General features: G+C 32.7%; 1 protein-coding gene across 1 annotated transcript in view; it reads right to left on the bottom strand.

Moving 5' to 3' along the window:
- LOC150108380 (dual serine/threonine and tyrosine protein kinase-like) overlaps window positions 1-15,518 on the bottom strand; it is a 261,870-nt gene extending 246,352 nt beyond the window's left edge. The window contains exon 1 of the mRNA XM_090390729.1: window positions 15,435-15,518. Within this exon, the coding sequence (XP_090246855.1) occupies window positions 15,435-15,495 (61 nt within the window). The 5' untranslated portion in view covers window positions 15,496-15,518. The remainder of the gene's footprint in view (window positions 1-15,434) is intronic.
- Window positions 15,519-16,710: the final 1,192 nt, after the last annotated feature.

Here is a 16,710-nt window from a genome sequence, read left to right as displayed (position 1 = left end):
TGTAAGCATTGCCTACAAAGTGTTCTTGGTCAGATTTTTTAGAAAGCAATGGTACTTCACCATTGTTTGGTGAAGTACCATTGTTGGAAAATGCAATGGTACTTTGCCATTGCTTTTCTCAACTCCCCCTAATTTTATTCGGTTTTGGCGAAACCGGCATATGGCTGGGACGTATTCATGACTGTAATCCATGTGTGTTCACGGGGCCAGTTTGCCTGTTCTGGGGGGACGAAAAACCCGAGTTTCCGGGTGAAAAAAAAATCCTACTTCCGTATGAGACCGGCTAACTCACGTTTTCTTCGAAAGAAACCCGATAAAGGTTCCTTACGTCACCAACGAGAATCGAATCCAGGTCTTTCCAACCTTCGTTTATACTGACTGAGCTGCGGAGGCTCTATTATGTGTATATTCACTGCAATTCGAATAAAACACTACCAAACTAATTGATGACTTAAAAATTTTCATTCACGCTTCTCCAACCAGTGTACTCTCGCGTTTTCAATAAGGAATTATGCCACTGATCTTAATTGGGTTGAGTTATTTAGGGTTACGTGTAAAAAAAAAAAAAAATCGAAACATCATAATGCTGTGATTCCAGTGTGTGTGTGTGTGTGTGTGTTCTCCAAACAGATTCGAACTCGCCGATCTTAATAGAACTTTCGTTTTAATTGATGGTAATGTGGATGGTTAACATATTTGTGACTTTTATTTCATTTCAGGGGAATGCTTTTAGCAGCTGTCTTGATGTCGGGAATCTCAAACTAAAATTAGATTTTGTGGCACATTTCTAGTTTTAATCGCACATTTTTATAACATGCATGATACATCTAGGAATTATGATATTTAGTAAATAAAGAATATACAGAATGGTAGGACACACAAAAATCAGTGATTACTACAACTCTTTGAGATTTTTGAGCTATAGGTAGCGCAAAAGGATGATGGGTTTCAAAACATGTGAAATAAATAATGGTGCAAATAAAAGCGAAAAACGGTTTTAGGATCGTTTTCTGAAACTTGATGAATACGTTGCAACAAAAATAACCTACAATTTTTTTTTTTCCATTTCAATCTCTTCGAAATGTTTCTCAGTGTCAGTCTCAATTTCGGAAATTGTCATTCCAAATTAAAAGAAGGTGATGCAATTGCTGTTGATTCACAGAACTTAGCGAATAGTTTCTTCAGAACTTACCGATCATTTTTAGATTTAAGAAAGTCATTTGAGAACCTATAGTTGTCACAAGACAATTGAGTAGCGAAGAATGAGGCTGTGCAAGCCGAATCGGTCAATACTAAAAGATGGGAGGACAATGCAGATGTGGGATTTTCATCACTGAAAAAAACAGGCAAATATTACATAATATTTGCCTGTTTTAATATCTGACTCTCTCTCTGTCTCTCTTCTGTCTGTCTCTCTCTCTCTCTCTCACACACACACACACACACACACACACACACACACACACACACACACACACACACACACACACACACACACACACACACACACACACACACACACACACACACACACACACTGCTGTCATCAGTTCAGTTACTTCTGCTGTAATTCAAAATAAACAACCAATTGCGACTCCATACAGTGAATATGAATAAACATACGTATATGTTTACTTTCTGTGCCACTGGAATAATCTGAATTATTCTAGTTGATAATCTGGATTAAAACCACATGACCGCATGCTCGATATGTATATGTGTGAGACGATGAATGGAATCCAGAGAGACAACAGTTCTGACATTTCACTATCCTGCCTCAACTAATAATGTTTTTATTGAGTTATAATAAATCAAATATATTTTAAACAAACATATCATTCAATATAACTGACTTCATGTATAAACACACAATTATCGAATGCCTGCGACTAGTATATCACCTACAACTTTCGCTCTTGTGTGCAACGTTAAATAGGTTTATCAATCTTTCTGATAATAGCTGATATCCTGAATGTATCTCTGCAACATTCAAGGTCCATAAAGCGTTCTATCTATGTGGCATTCAATTTCTATTGATGCTTTAATACAAAAGCTTATGTAAAGTCTGTAGATTTTGCATAAGCAGTAAACACTACCTTTTTCTGGTTATGATATCTTAATATTGAAGAAATGGATTCATTTCTAAATTTGCTTTTAATTTTCTACTGAGGATTTTAACTTTGGATTCTTCTGGTTAAGATAGCGAAGAATGGTCTAATGGAATCCTTATATGCAGTCAGCTAAAGAGTCATTAACCACGTGAGCTATATCTTGAATTTAAGACTTCAATCATTCACACCACACATCTTCGAATTCCTTTTCTTATTTATTACTTAAAAAAAAGAAGTTTGTGCAGGTTTCTTAATTCATCAAAATTAGAAAGGGTTCAAGAAAAACAGCTCCTTTTTCTTAATGAGCATTTGTTAATATCTTGTCTCAACTGATACATTTTTCAACTTGATACCAGTAAACAGATAAACACTTTAAACTAACATGAATTCCATCAATATGCTAACACAAATTAGTGTCTAAGACTGAGCCATATGGTATTAAAGAATGCTGGAAAGTTTTCATATTTTTATTGTAATTCACAGTATCTGAGTTCATTAATTCCTTAGACGTAACTCAACCTCAAATGTAGAAAAAATAAATAAATAAATTAGTGCTATTAGTAAATGTCATTGGTGCTATCAGTGTAGTTTCGTAAAAGTTACCTTCTGTAATCTTTCGGGGCTAAAATATTCTGCAATACCCTTTACTGCATGGTTTTTTTCGTAATTCCCGTTCACAGAAGGTTGTTAGCGTATAGCACATGAGCAGTGTGGATTAGCTACAGGTTAGATAATCCATTGTCTAACCTGTAGATTATTTAACAGATAATCATCCATTTACCACAAACAGTCATGCTACAAATAGATTCGAATCCAGCGCCTGTAAGTTGGGCAAGTCGAGATGCTATCCACTCAGCCATCCATGCTAGTAAAGTTAGGCTAGGTTTTCGTATAGTTTCAGAAAATGTTTGTATCCTGGAAGCCTAGAAATCAACCTTATATTCCTTAAACAGCTGATTTCTGGGCTTCCAGGATATAGCCTCCAATAGCTGATAATATGTAGTTTTATACACCTGAAATGTGCATGACTGAACCACTTAATAATGACCTAGTGCACACACTAACATTATAGACACCCAGCTAAACTCTACCATGCGCACAGTTAGTGGGACAGTGAGAAGCATCCCTCTCTCCTGGCTGCCTGTCCTATCTAGCATTGCTCCATCAAACATACGGAGAAGACACGCCTCGATTAAATAATTTAATAAAGCAATGAGCAACCCACTCCTGCCCATGCACCAGACTCTCATAAATCCACCTAGTCTTCTCCTAAAATCTAGAAAGCCGTTCTGGTCAATGGACGAACTCCCTTCAGCTGCCCTGCCATCAACACCTGACATGTGGAGAGAATACTGGTCCAACAATCTCCCAACAAACGGCTTCCTGGTAGAAGATCCCTGTGCTCTGCAGCCCGGTTTTGCTCTTCCTAGGAAGATTTGATCATCAATCAACAGGATCAGAACTAACCAGGGCAGTTGTGGCTACCTACTACATAAATGGAGGCTGTTAGACCACTCTTATTGTGATTGTTCTCCCGTGGCTCAGACGATTATTCATATTGTGAACGACTGCTCAAGGCGCCAATTTCACGGTGGTGGCCTACAGGACATCCATAAAGTGACGGTGAGGCCTTGCATTGGTTTTCCAGACTGGACATTGACCTGTAGCTGTTCTGTATTCCTTTTGCCATAAGAATAAATAAATAAAATAAATAACCTAAGATTATTCGGATCAAATATCATGGCAAAAGATACATCACATCACATCAATTTTTCAGTTTCATCAATAAAATCTTATGTCAGGGTTTAGAGAATGATTATCAATGGAAGATATATAATAAGAGCAAAGTGATATACTATAACTTATGCAATACGTATTTAGAACTAAATGTTTTCCAAAAAAAAAAAAATAAATAAATAAATAAAATAAATAAATAAATAAATAAATAATCATAATAATAGTTGTATATGTGATCTTCTAATAATCAACGGCTCAAATAATGCAATACGAAAGATTTCTGTTAAATTTAAATAAAATACGATATTGGTTATAATAACTTAAACATTAAATAAAACTATACTGAATTATTATGTTAAATAAGAATACACTAATTTATGAAATGATAAAATGTCTGTACGGACCATAGATGAATTATGTCATTTTTTTTCTTGCCATTTCAGACAGTCAGACAGTTTGATCTAATTATTTCAGATTTCGTAGATAGTGCACATGGCGCCATTCAGGGACGAGTTAACGATAAGAGGGAAACCTTTCACGACTTGCTCATTTTTTGCGTAACATCACCTTGAAAATGTATCATAAAACCTGAACAAATGTGGAGCATTTATTTCCTAAATCATTATTAAAATAAGAATGTTGTTTCTGCTGTTTTCTAAGATCAATTTCGTCAAGAACTGTGACAGATACTTTATCTAGGTAGTACGAAATAAATAAAATTATTTTTTGTAAAGAAAATTTCAGTCTGATATTAATGAATAAAAAACAAATATAATAATATTTATTATATATATATATATACACGATATTAATATAATTATTAATATCGTTTAATAAACGGCATTCTTCCTTTCTAGGTCACTGGTTCAATTGATAGCACTGAATTTATTATTAGTGACTTGCAGTTATAATTCTGATAACAAAATAATATTATTTTCGGCTAATTTATAAATTCAACATTAGGGAGCGCTGCTTGCAGGTCGTTTTCATTTTTAACTATAATTATTGCACGTATGAGAAAGACTGCATTCATTTCAAATTCCATGAATTGTTCAATAGTAGGATATCATTGAGTATAGATCCAATACGTTAAATTTAGATTTAAATGGAACATGCAAATCCATTGCATAATTTAATATAATATAACTTAAATTTAACACTGTATGATTAATAGAAAATAGAAAGTGATAAATATTTTATTTTTTTACTTTATTTTTTTAATTATCAATTAGTTTATTAGTTATTTTAGATCGAGAAACGAATAAAACTAAAGTCTAATTAAAAAAGAAATAAAATACATTTGTGAGAAAATTCGTTTATACTTGAACTTTATACTGTTTGTAGTACTGCATAGCAAAATCATGGACCGGTAAGTCTACATGCAGCTATTAAGTGAGTTGCCAAGCACCTTTTAACGCTATCTTTCCTAATGCGCTCACTAATACTAAAAGTGCAGTGCATGCATACGACCTGCAGAGCTCGTCAACCATAAGTTAAGTTATCGCAAGCCAACAAACAGAATGTTGCGGGGAGGGGCGAAATATGGTTCGCTGTTACTAGTATATCAACAGCCATTAGGTTTTACGGGATTTCAACAAATCCATTTTATACTTTATTCTCTTTTATTACTCATTTCTAGATGACTAATCAGTAATGTGTAATAATAAAAATAAAACATTTGGTAAAATATAATTATCATATCTGATGTTATTTCCCGATACTGTTGATAAAGGTTTATCTTTATGCGATGCTTGCTTTCATATAGAAGTAATAATACTCTCATAATAATACATAAGGAGTGCTCAGTATGGCATTACTTTTGTTTCAAAATAGGATTTTCGAGGGAAGCTTAAAGGTTGTAAACCTATTATATATTATCTAACCCATAGCCTACCCGTGAGTAGGCTATGGGTCAGATAATTGTAGCTATGGTAACACAACTTCATTAAACAAAGAAGTGCGAGAGATTTTATGTTACTTGCTTGTTATAAAAAAGAAGTGATGTAAATACCTTGCCCCAACGATTACTATTTATTTGCTGTACGCTTAACGTTCTATTCTTTGTTACAAACTGTGCTTTAAAATATTGTGTTAAAAATAAGATGTATTCACGTTAAAAACCGAAAAAATCTTACTGTCTTATTATATACTTAACAAAGTCGACTGTTTATTTTACCATGAGAGAAAAGAGAAGGATTATTGAAATATAGGCGCGTTCAAACGTTATTCTATTATACACAATTAATTTTGGCTGTTTCTGAAATCATTACTGTTTACTATAAAAATTCAATCCAAAACCGATTCAAAGCTTAAATAAATAAATAACAAACACATATGAATGAACACTATTGGGATAAACATATGCACACAAAGTCGAAACCAAACGTAATCTTCGACAACATAAAAAAAGAAAAAATATATTTCAAAAAAACGTAACGAGAAGGACAGCGAAAACACCTGCCAGTATTGTTTTAGATAAGAAAAATTATTGGTGAAGTTTCTTATTACAAACGATCACATTTCTTATTGTAAGCAATACTTGAGGGTGTTCCCAATTCTCCTTGTTATATTTTTTGAACGTTTTCTACAGTTGGGTTTGTATTTCAAATTATTTTCCTGGTAGTATATGGTGATCATTACACACACTGCCGCACACTTCTAATCAGATTCTGGTGTGTGTGGGGGGGGGGGGGGGTGGGAAGGTTTTTGAGAGACGCAAAGCATTGCAGAGTAGAGGAAATCATGACTTTTAAGTAATAAAGCTTCATAATGTGTACTAAATAAGGACATGATTGCAGACAAGCAAAACGTGAACTTAGTAGAATTCATCTATTAAGATTCTAATGATAATTATAATCTTAGCAGTAATAATTATAATGATATAATTTATTATCATAACTGCACTGTAGACATAATTTTGTTTAACACATTTTTTCCACTAAAAATGGTCCGATCAATACTGAAATTAAGTTCAGTTTTATTAAATCTCATCCAGTCATAGCGTATCACTTTCATTTCGAATTTTAGGCTAAAGTCTGCCATCAAAATCCTTGGATTGCAAACATAAAATCGATAAACATTTTAGGGGAGAGGAATAATTTACACACAGACGGAAGGACAGCACAGATGAAAAAAAACGGATTAATAAGTACTGAAACCAGAGGCGGCTCGTGCATAGGCACTACGGAACTGCAGCACCCCCAATTTTTCTCGATATATAAATATATTTATTAATTTATTTATATTTGCTTGTAATATTTAATTTTATCATCAACAATCCAATACAATCCCTTTATTTTGTAAAATAAATAAATAAATAAAAATCCATCTTGTAGCACTTAGGAGGACGCTAGCGGCACTGTGTTTTCCACAGTGTCATATTGCTACGCGCGCAAACATATGCACGTCATAGTGAGATGCGAGCTATTAGCGTAATGCAGCACTGTCCGTCGCGCAGTTCCACTGTTGTTTATATGCAGTTTGCGCCAGTAATAGAGTGTTTGTAGTACTTATCGTGTTTACTCCGTCTCTTTAAATATTTGGACATTACAATTAAAGACATAACATTTGTTATAGTAATTTTTAAGTCATTTTGAATTATACTAAACTGTATAATTTTATCCATAATAAACAATTTTTTATGTTTATTTTTTTTTTTTAATTTTTAGCATAATTTTGATATTTTATCCAAACACGTATGCACTGTACTTACAGTGTGTATGCATATTTCGAAAGTTGCAGCACCCCCACGATTTCAAGCCACGAGCTGCCACTGATTGAAACGAACGATTCTCATAAAATACAGCAGATGTAGATTACGACAGTTATTCCATAGTAATAAGATTATTAGATTATGGCCATTTCTAAACACTTCATTTCAAAACTAGAACTAATAAATACGTTGTTTCAAATGGCGTTTCCATAGTAACGAAAGCGTGTTTCGGAAGCGAACACACACACACACACACACACACACACACACACACACACACACACACACACACACTGTATATTAATCATTACAAAAGCCTAATAATAACCTGTAACAAAGTACTCAACCCAGAAGTGAATATAAGGGTAGCGCTTTGTACTAGCCTAGTTGAAGAAAAGAGAGCAGGACATTTACAGCAGTTAGAGTGAACAACACTCAGAGAAAGGCCGTAAGGGGTACCATTGCCTAGGTACATATGCTGCTATGGTAGTTTTTTTTTTTTTTTTTCCCTGAAAAAGAAAGAAAGAATGATTTTGAGAAGTGTGCTTGCTTGTAAAAGACGCATATCCCTCAAAATCATTTGTAATAATCAATAGGGAAGAAAATATTAAAATAAAATAAACAAACTAATAGGCTATGTTATGTATTAATTCTTCAGTTGCGCACCGCTAATTTTTTTTTAAGCGTAAAAGAGCAATTTTGACACCAATTAGTTCTGTGTATATTCCCATTTTCGCTTACGATATATTATCATGTCGCTATTCAATTAATTCGTATCAGAGAAAACGTATGTGTAAACAACTCAGAAATGTCCAGAATGTAAATATAAGAGGGTTCTATTCCAAACTACGATCCCTCCCCCGCCTCCACACTATAAACAACTGCACGGAAACATTCCATAGACATATATACAACGTTCGTTTGGCAAATACCAAATTTGAACATTTAATTTGAAATCAAATCAAATTCTAAATTCAAATAATATTAAAATAAAATTAATTAAAAGTTATGTCAGAACACAAATATAATGGGATAGCTCTTGTCAAAAGTAAAATAGTCTTAAATACGACAATGTCTTGAGTATTATAAGGACAAAATGTCTAAGGACAGATAATTTACTAAGATATGGTACACTAGTATATTTATTGTACAAAAGTTTCATTGCTTGGTTAAAAACAAGAAAGAATTAAAACAAAAATTATATTATTGTTTTAATTCTCTACCCAAGCATAACAAACACAGTTTACTACCCGTGAAGTATTTTCATGATGACTAGTCTACTTGAACATAAACGTCTGAAAGATAATATGCTTTGCATTATGGGATACTGAGGCAATTGTTGCGAAGTAAACATCCTCTACATACGGTCATGAAGGTTTCACGCACAAACTTTGTTTGTTTGCGGTTGAGTAAAGGATTAAAACAAGACTATAATTTCCTAGGAAGTATAATATTGTTTATTTACTGATTTGGCTGATTTATGCAAAGATTTATTTGTATTCCTTTCGACTGTTAGCAAGAAAGTTTACACTACAAAAAAATCAACTAATTACTTGTCATTTAAATATTTGAAAAACAAAAATTGTGGCGCATTACCATTTTAGAAATTATTGATAAATTATTAGTTTGAAAATTTGTCTGCCTTGACAAATGAAAAATATTTGCTGTCAATGCGCTCTCTGCCCTATCTAGGACCGGTTGAGTTCAAAAATAGTGACGTAAGAATATGTTACCATTCGATATAAATTATGTTTATTAGATAATGAATTGTGTGACTAGCACACGTTTTAAAAACAGGTTTGTAAACCCAATGTTAATGAAGATAAATTATCGATATTACATCAACAGAACTTGAAGTTTACAGACTATATTTCGTGGCGTAACAATACAGCTTTTATCTGTTTTCTTTTGTTAATTTAGAGTATTGCAACTGTGAATCTTGAAATCGTTCACTTAAAAAGTAGTTTAGTAAACAGAGTACTTGTCGGAAGCAAGGTGATAAAGATATTGGCTTTCAGACTTATCAGCCAAATAAGGATACCTGTCATGCAAGTCCTTGAGGTTACGTATCTCTTATGCTGACCCTGTATACTACTGTTAGTACAATTTACGGCCACGTAATATTGTTTTTGTCGTTCAGTCTTGATAAAGAAACAAACAATTCAATAGTTCTTCGATTTTATCATTAATTTTTAAATAATTCCTATTATTCTTTCTTGTTTACGTTAAAATGTCACGCAAAATGTGTTTTCATATGTTTCATGTATTTTCATTCCACTCACTTATATGAAAAATGTTATTTTTTCATCGTATTTTTTTTTTTTTTTAAATTATGATATGTAATTAATTTCGTAAACGTCATCTGTTGCCATCTTATTTCTTTTTTTTAAACTTGGACTGGAAGCTGTATTAATATAGCTAATATCCAGCAATTATAAATTGTAATAAATAAATAAGATAAATAGGCAGTGCGCCGAGATAGAAGAATTACAAAATAGGAACAAAACCAGAGAAGCATTCCTGAAAGTGAAAGAAGTTAATGGAAAAGCAAAACGTACACAGTCTACTAACATCAAGGACAAGATGGAAACATAATCATTGATAAGGAAAAGATTTAAAAAAATGGAAGATGGGTGGAGTACTTATCTGATCTCTATGATGATGATAATGGTAACATAATAGATGATTCACGACACCTTAAGTTAAACAACAGATACCACTCTACGGGTAAAAAAGGAGATAGAACACGTAATTAAAAACCTTCCTAATAATAAATCCCCTGGGTGCGATAATATCCCAGCTGAGCTGCTAAAAGCTTTGACTGGCAATAATAACAACTATTTAGTGGAATCCATTCAGGACATCTATAAAACAATACAATTACCTGAAGTTTTTACATCTATCTGCATACTAATTCCAAAGAAAAATAATGCACAAAATTGCGAGGATTACAGAACTGTGAGCCTATATCCCATGCATTTAAAATTATTTTAACCATTGTTAACAAACAAACTGAAAGAACCTTAATCGAAGAATTGAGTGAGCAATAGAAAGGCTTCAGAAGAGGAATGGGAACATTAATGCTATCCTGGAACTAAAAATACTAATAGAAAGATCACTTGAAAGAAATAGGAATATTTACATATGCTTCATAGACTTTTAGAAGGCCTTTGACTGGGTAAAACATAATAAAATGTTCAATATATTAGATAAATTAGACATAGAATGTCATTTATTTAAGATTATAAAAATGATTTACACCAAACAGAATAAATATGCAGGCTGTTTAACACTGAGGCTTCTGTAGTGAAAATAAAAAGAGGAGTCAAACAAGGTTGTATCCTTTCACCAAATCTATTTAATATCTATAGTGAGACAGTGATGAAAATGATTGAAAAACAAAAATAGGGATTAGTATCAATGGTATTAAATGCAACAATCTTAGATATGCTGATGATACCATTCTAATAGCAGAAAACCGAAATAAATTAATCAAATTACTGCAGCTACTAATTGAAAAAGGTAAAGAGTTTGGATTAGATATAAATGCAAAAAAAAAAAAAAAAAAAAGACCGAATTTATGAAAATCTCAAAAGAAAACAGATACGAGCCAGAAATATTCATAAACAATATGAAAATTGAACATACAACAGAATACAAATATTTAGGCACGTACTTTACTGCAGATGGGAAGCAAGATAAAGAAATAAAAATAAGAACAACCATTGCTAAAGATGCCTTCTAGAAGAATAAAGATCTACTCAAAAGTTCTGTGGGTATCGAGACAAAGAAGAGAATGATAAGAACATTAGTGTGGCCAGTTTTCACATATGGTAGTGAGACCTGGGTATTCAAGAAAAGAGTAAGAAAACAAATAATGGCCTTTGAAATGTGGTGCTATAGAAGAGCTCTGAAAATCTCATGGACAGAACATGTGTGACAAATACTACAGAGAATGAGAACACAGAGATCTTTATTACAGGAAATAATCCAGGGAAAGATGAGATTGGCGGGACATGTACTGAGAGGTTCAGCCGGACAGAGGATACTAACAGTTTCAGAAGGAAAAATTATGGGAAAAAGGATCAAGAGGCAAAAAAAAACAAACAAACAAAGGACACGGCTTGAAGATATAAGATCATGGACAGGATCACATGGCTATGCAGAAGCTAAAAGGAAAGCCACTAACAGAGAGAACTGGAAGGACATGGCGCTGCACCCTCTCACTGAGGAAGCTACATGAATAATAATAATAATAATTAATTAATAAATAAATATTATTATTATCATTAACTGATGAACTAATGACTACTGTGAACTCTGCCTGATCATGCTCATTGCATTGTAGATAGATTGCGTTCATCTCGGAAAATTGGACGAAAAAAAGAATATACGAGGGTGGTCTGAAAAGTTCTCGGCCTCGACCATAGATGGCAACACTAACGGCAATATTTTTTTTCTAAGTTGGTACATCTGTCATAAGCATCCATGTGAAATTGCAAGTTATTCTATCAAGTAGTTTGCTTTATACAGCTGTCTGAAGCAAAAGTGTTGTCTGTATCCTTTGAAATGGATAAAATTGAGTATCGTACGGTTATAAAATTCTTTGTAAAAGAAGGTTTAACGGCAAAAGTAAGTTAGGCAAACTCATAAGTTAAGCAAACAAAAAAGGAAGAAAATGATCTTCTATGATCCCATCAATGAAAGATAAGAGAAAATAATGACTGAAATTTTCAAAGAAAATACATTGTGAACATTAGAATCAAAGTGAGAATATACAAATCTAAAAGTTAAAATTTTGTCCAGCAGGGCACGAACATTTTTAAGAGATTTTCAATTGAAGATGAATTAGCCAGTCTCTTAAAGAGATGGAAGGGTTTTTTTCATCCCACAAAACAGATTGGTTGTTTGGAATTGTGGCCGAAGCAACTAAGGCTATGAGGCAAGTGTATTATTTCTCTTAATTGCGTGTGTTCTTCTGGACGGTTTTTGCCTATTTTGTAGATTGAAAATCCCGAGTTTCTAAGATAAAAAATCCTTCCACTCCTGTATAAGCAGACGAAGTCACCTTAAAGTCTAAAAAGGCTTGTGAAGTTTCTTTGCACTATAGTTGGAATTCTAAACCTGTGATCGCAAAAATAGGTAAACTAGCCATAGAGCACTTGCAATTCAGATTAAAAGAAAACGTTTGCAAACTATGCTGGTGTGCAGTCCGTCCCGGAATTTCCGAGGGCTGCTGTGTAATAATCATTTCCCAGATCATAATTAATACCATTACAACTGCTGTGTTTAATTGACATAACATTATTACAGTTGCCTATTTTACAAAGTAGGTGACAATAACATATTGAGGGGAGACAGCAAATAATGGAAAAATATGGCCATGGCTGACTTCAAAGTGGTGCCATCAAAAACGAAACTGTGGGGTTAATTTTTACAGCAAAAAATCAAGCACTACAAACAAATCATATAAAGAAAGGATCGAAACGATCTCTAAAAACAGTAAATTAGACTATAAAAAATTAACGAAAAGCAGCGAATTATACTGAGCCATTTGTACATAAATGATCCATTCATTTTCTCTGCAGTAAGAGAGCTATCTTATGCACAAGTTATGCCAACTTGTGAATGTTACTTTGAAGAAAAAGCATTTGTTTATAGATGTACCAAGAGATAATCCAACAAAAATAAACAGCTATTAAAAAAAAAAAAACAGCGAGATTCAAAAAACTGAAATATATATCTTTGAAATAAGAAATATATTATTGAAATAAAATAGAAATAGGAGTCCTTGGTACAATATCTAAAACCATTTCGAAATATACGCATAATTAGCACTCCTAGAAGTAAAAAACAGCCCTCCACTGATGTGACCAGTCTTATGTAGATATTTACTCGATTATTAGGTCCACGAAAAGTACCTGGATTGATGAATGATAAAACTTTACTTTGGATGTAATGTTGTCATTTTAAAATAAAAATAAGGTAAAAACAATTATAGTGAGAAAAGAAAAGAATAGGATTATCAGTTTAAATCGTTTTGCCAACAAAAACGAAATGATAACGAAATAATAAAATCTTTCTTCGAGTAATCTTGCACCTAAGATTATTTTAACAGTGAATATAAATGATGAACGAAATCTTTATTCGAGTCGTTTTGAACCCAGGACTATTTCACCACTGAAAATTACTGGGCAATGCTATATCCACTCCACTATGAGTCTTCAGTGTATTATGCTCACTCATCAAATGTTTCTTCTGATCCAATTACCAAGTTTCTTGGAAGATAAACCCCGATTTTCCTAAAGAAAAATCCCTGCCCCCTCATGTGAACGTAAACCTTCAGCTGAAAAGTGTTTATAATGGCTCTTCGCATCTGAACGATATTCAAATCCTCGTCTTTCCACCCAAAAGACGATCAGTATCAAGTGAACTAGAAGTCTCACAGCTGAATAAGAAATATCATGATACTTGTGACAAAATTATGTTACTCAAAGAACTCTGTCGACCAGATATACTTGTGTAAAAATCTGAGAAGTATGTCAAAGTTAAGGCATGCTTATGACATAATAACCCATTTGGGAGCTTATTTTTCTAGACATATTATTTTGTTTTGCTCAATTTTTCCAGAACAGATGTTCCGATTAAAACTAAAAGTGAAAACAAAAATCAACAATTTTTAATAAAAATCCCAAATATCAAATTTTATTAATATCAGTTCGCATTATTTGCCAACACCAAAATTGATTTTTATGCTTTGTGCTCCTACAATTGTCTGACTGATACAATGTTCGACAATTTTTGGTAAGGATTCGAAAAGACAAATTTAGGTAAAATTCATCCAGCCAGAAATTAGATCAACGGAATTAAAAAGCATACACTTGGTTGGCTGATATTACTTTTATTAGTGATATTCTTATTGTTCATATTTATTCTTATTATTTTTATTTATATTTGAATTAATCTATATATAAAAAATAAATCCCCTAACACTAATCTTTTTATTTTTATTTATATTTCATTTTGAATAAACTAGTTAAATAAATAGAAGTTGTTTTTTATGAGTAAAAAAATGACTTTTCAAAGCTTAAAAAGTTGCTTTTAAAAACTTTTAAAAAAATCGATAAAAATGTTCTATAGAAATGGGATTCAATATTTGACTTTCTTTAGTGTTCAGTGAAATACCTAATTCTTGGATTGAAATGAACTTTCTCTTATTTATTTATTGTTTTTTTTTTGTATGATTTTTCCAAAATCCTTCCCTCCTTACGCCACCTGATGTCAGATATGCTAATTATGAAGTTGTTAAATTTAAAAAATATAACACATGTATATTGAATTTTGACTCCAAAAATACGTTACCTAACGTAAAACATAAATTAATAAAGTACCAATTCTGATGGTGGGGATGCATTTTATTTTTATCAAATACGCATTTTTATTCACTTATTTTCATAAAGCACTTCAGGTCAGTTAAATTGCGAGTATAAATGTATATATTTTAGTGTCGTAATGCGGTTGTCTTATAAACTCAGAAGCAGCATTCGGAAGTCAGAAAAATGAGAATTTAACAGTTTGAATATTCTGTTGCTTTCATTCGCAAATCATATATAATTATGACTATAAATCACGTGTATTCTCTAACTCATTTTCTGTTTGAGCAGGGGGGGAAGGCAGTGATACATCACTGATGCATCTTAGGACAAAGAGTAAACATAATTTATAAAATGTATAAAAAAGGAGAGAGGAATGAAGAAAAAAGAAAGAAACTAATCAATGGCAAATTCCCGCATTATTAACGAAGTTTAATTTACGCATTTAATACGCAAAAGATCTGAGATCTTCAGTAAATGTATTTAAGCCGAAGTTATTACCTATAACTAAGGGGCCTCCGACCTCCTGACATTCAAATTCGACATTGGTTGAAGGGCACATTTCCTCATAAATAAATGACTGCTTCCGAATCAAATTAGAAATAGTCGTTTGTTGTGACAGCATTGGCGTGTTTATACCATTTAAGAAAGATCATTCACGTGATTTTTGCTCCTCGTGACTTCCTTCCTGTCAACTAAAAATACCAGAGATGGATCAGATGAATTTAAAGATGAGAAGAAAGATGAATTTGGGGAAGATAAGACCAACGGTCAACAAATTAAAATAGCAATAACCACATATCTGTGATAATATCCGGGCATGTGCTGTTGTCCCAGTAAATGAACTATTATCTCCATGACCTTCCGAAAGGACTTCTGTTATAAATATATCGTCCAGTATACTACGATGTGGGGTCCCTAGCCTTTGTCAGACTAAAGTGATTTATTTTCTCTGACTCTTCAGGGTTAAAATGAGATCGGAGATCAACCTCACATGAAGCTTAGTTTGAAAGAAGCGTTAAATGGATTAGTTTCATTGCCAGAGTAATCTGATTTCAGTTCTAAATGTAAGACATTTTTTGTACTGGACTGTTCTATGATTTAATGTTTAATATTTTAGTGCGACAATGAATATATATTATTGAACAGTAATCTCCACTCATCATTTAGTTTTAACCATCTACGTTGAGTACGCCACGTATTCCCATCTCCTAATTTGTCGGTTATGTTTCAAATTTTTTTTTTTTCATTCTATTGAACTAGCTCTTTATTATTATTATTATTTTTTTTTTTTCCTTTTTGTAACTAGTTGACAGCATATTGGCAGACGGCAGTACACAACATTAATTAAAATTGAAGAAAATGAAATTACTCATTTAAAATTTTACATCCTCTTCCTTTTAGAGAAATCGAGTTCCTCCTCTTTGAAAATTCTTTGCCAGTGCTTACCGATATGCTTAATACTCTCTGGTCACATTTTGCTGGATTAGGTTAACATCATCTAATTTTTCACTTTTCAAAATTCTCTTAAACTGCGAAAAAGAAAAAAAAAAAAGTCACACGAAGCCAATTTCAGGGAATGAAGAGCGGTATTGGTGGGACCTTGTTTTTAACCAAAAAGTTCCACTGAACCTTGATGAAGCAGAGATTATTGTTCTCGACGAACATTCATCAACTTTCAGTTGTTGAATCACTTTTCGAGTGGTTCAACAACTAAACCATTTGAAATCTCTTTCACGGCTCACTGATTTAACCACGAAACACTGTCTGGTGGTCA

Source organism: Typopeltis vanoorti, chromosome 3, assembly GCF_054136105.1.
Source record: "Typopeltis vanoorti isolate ZY-2024b chromosome 3, IOZ_Tvanoo_1.0, whole genome shotgun sequence".
NCBI lineage: Eukaryota > Metazoa > Arthropoda > Arachnida > Uropygi > Thelyphonidae > Typopeltis > Typopeltis vanoorti.
Note: the sequence above shows the minus strand (reverse complement) of the source record. Positions and strands in the feature narration are given on the sequence as shown.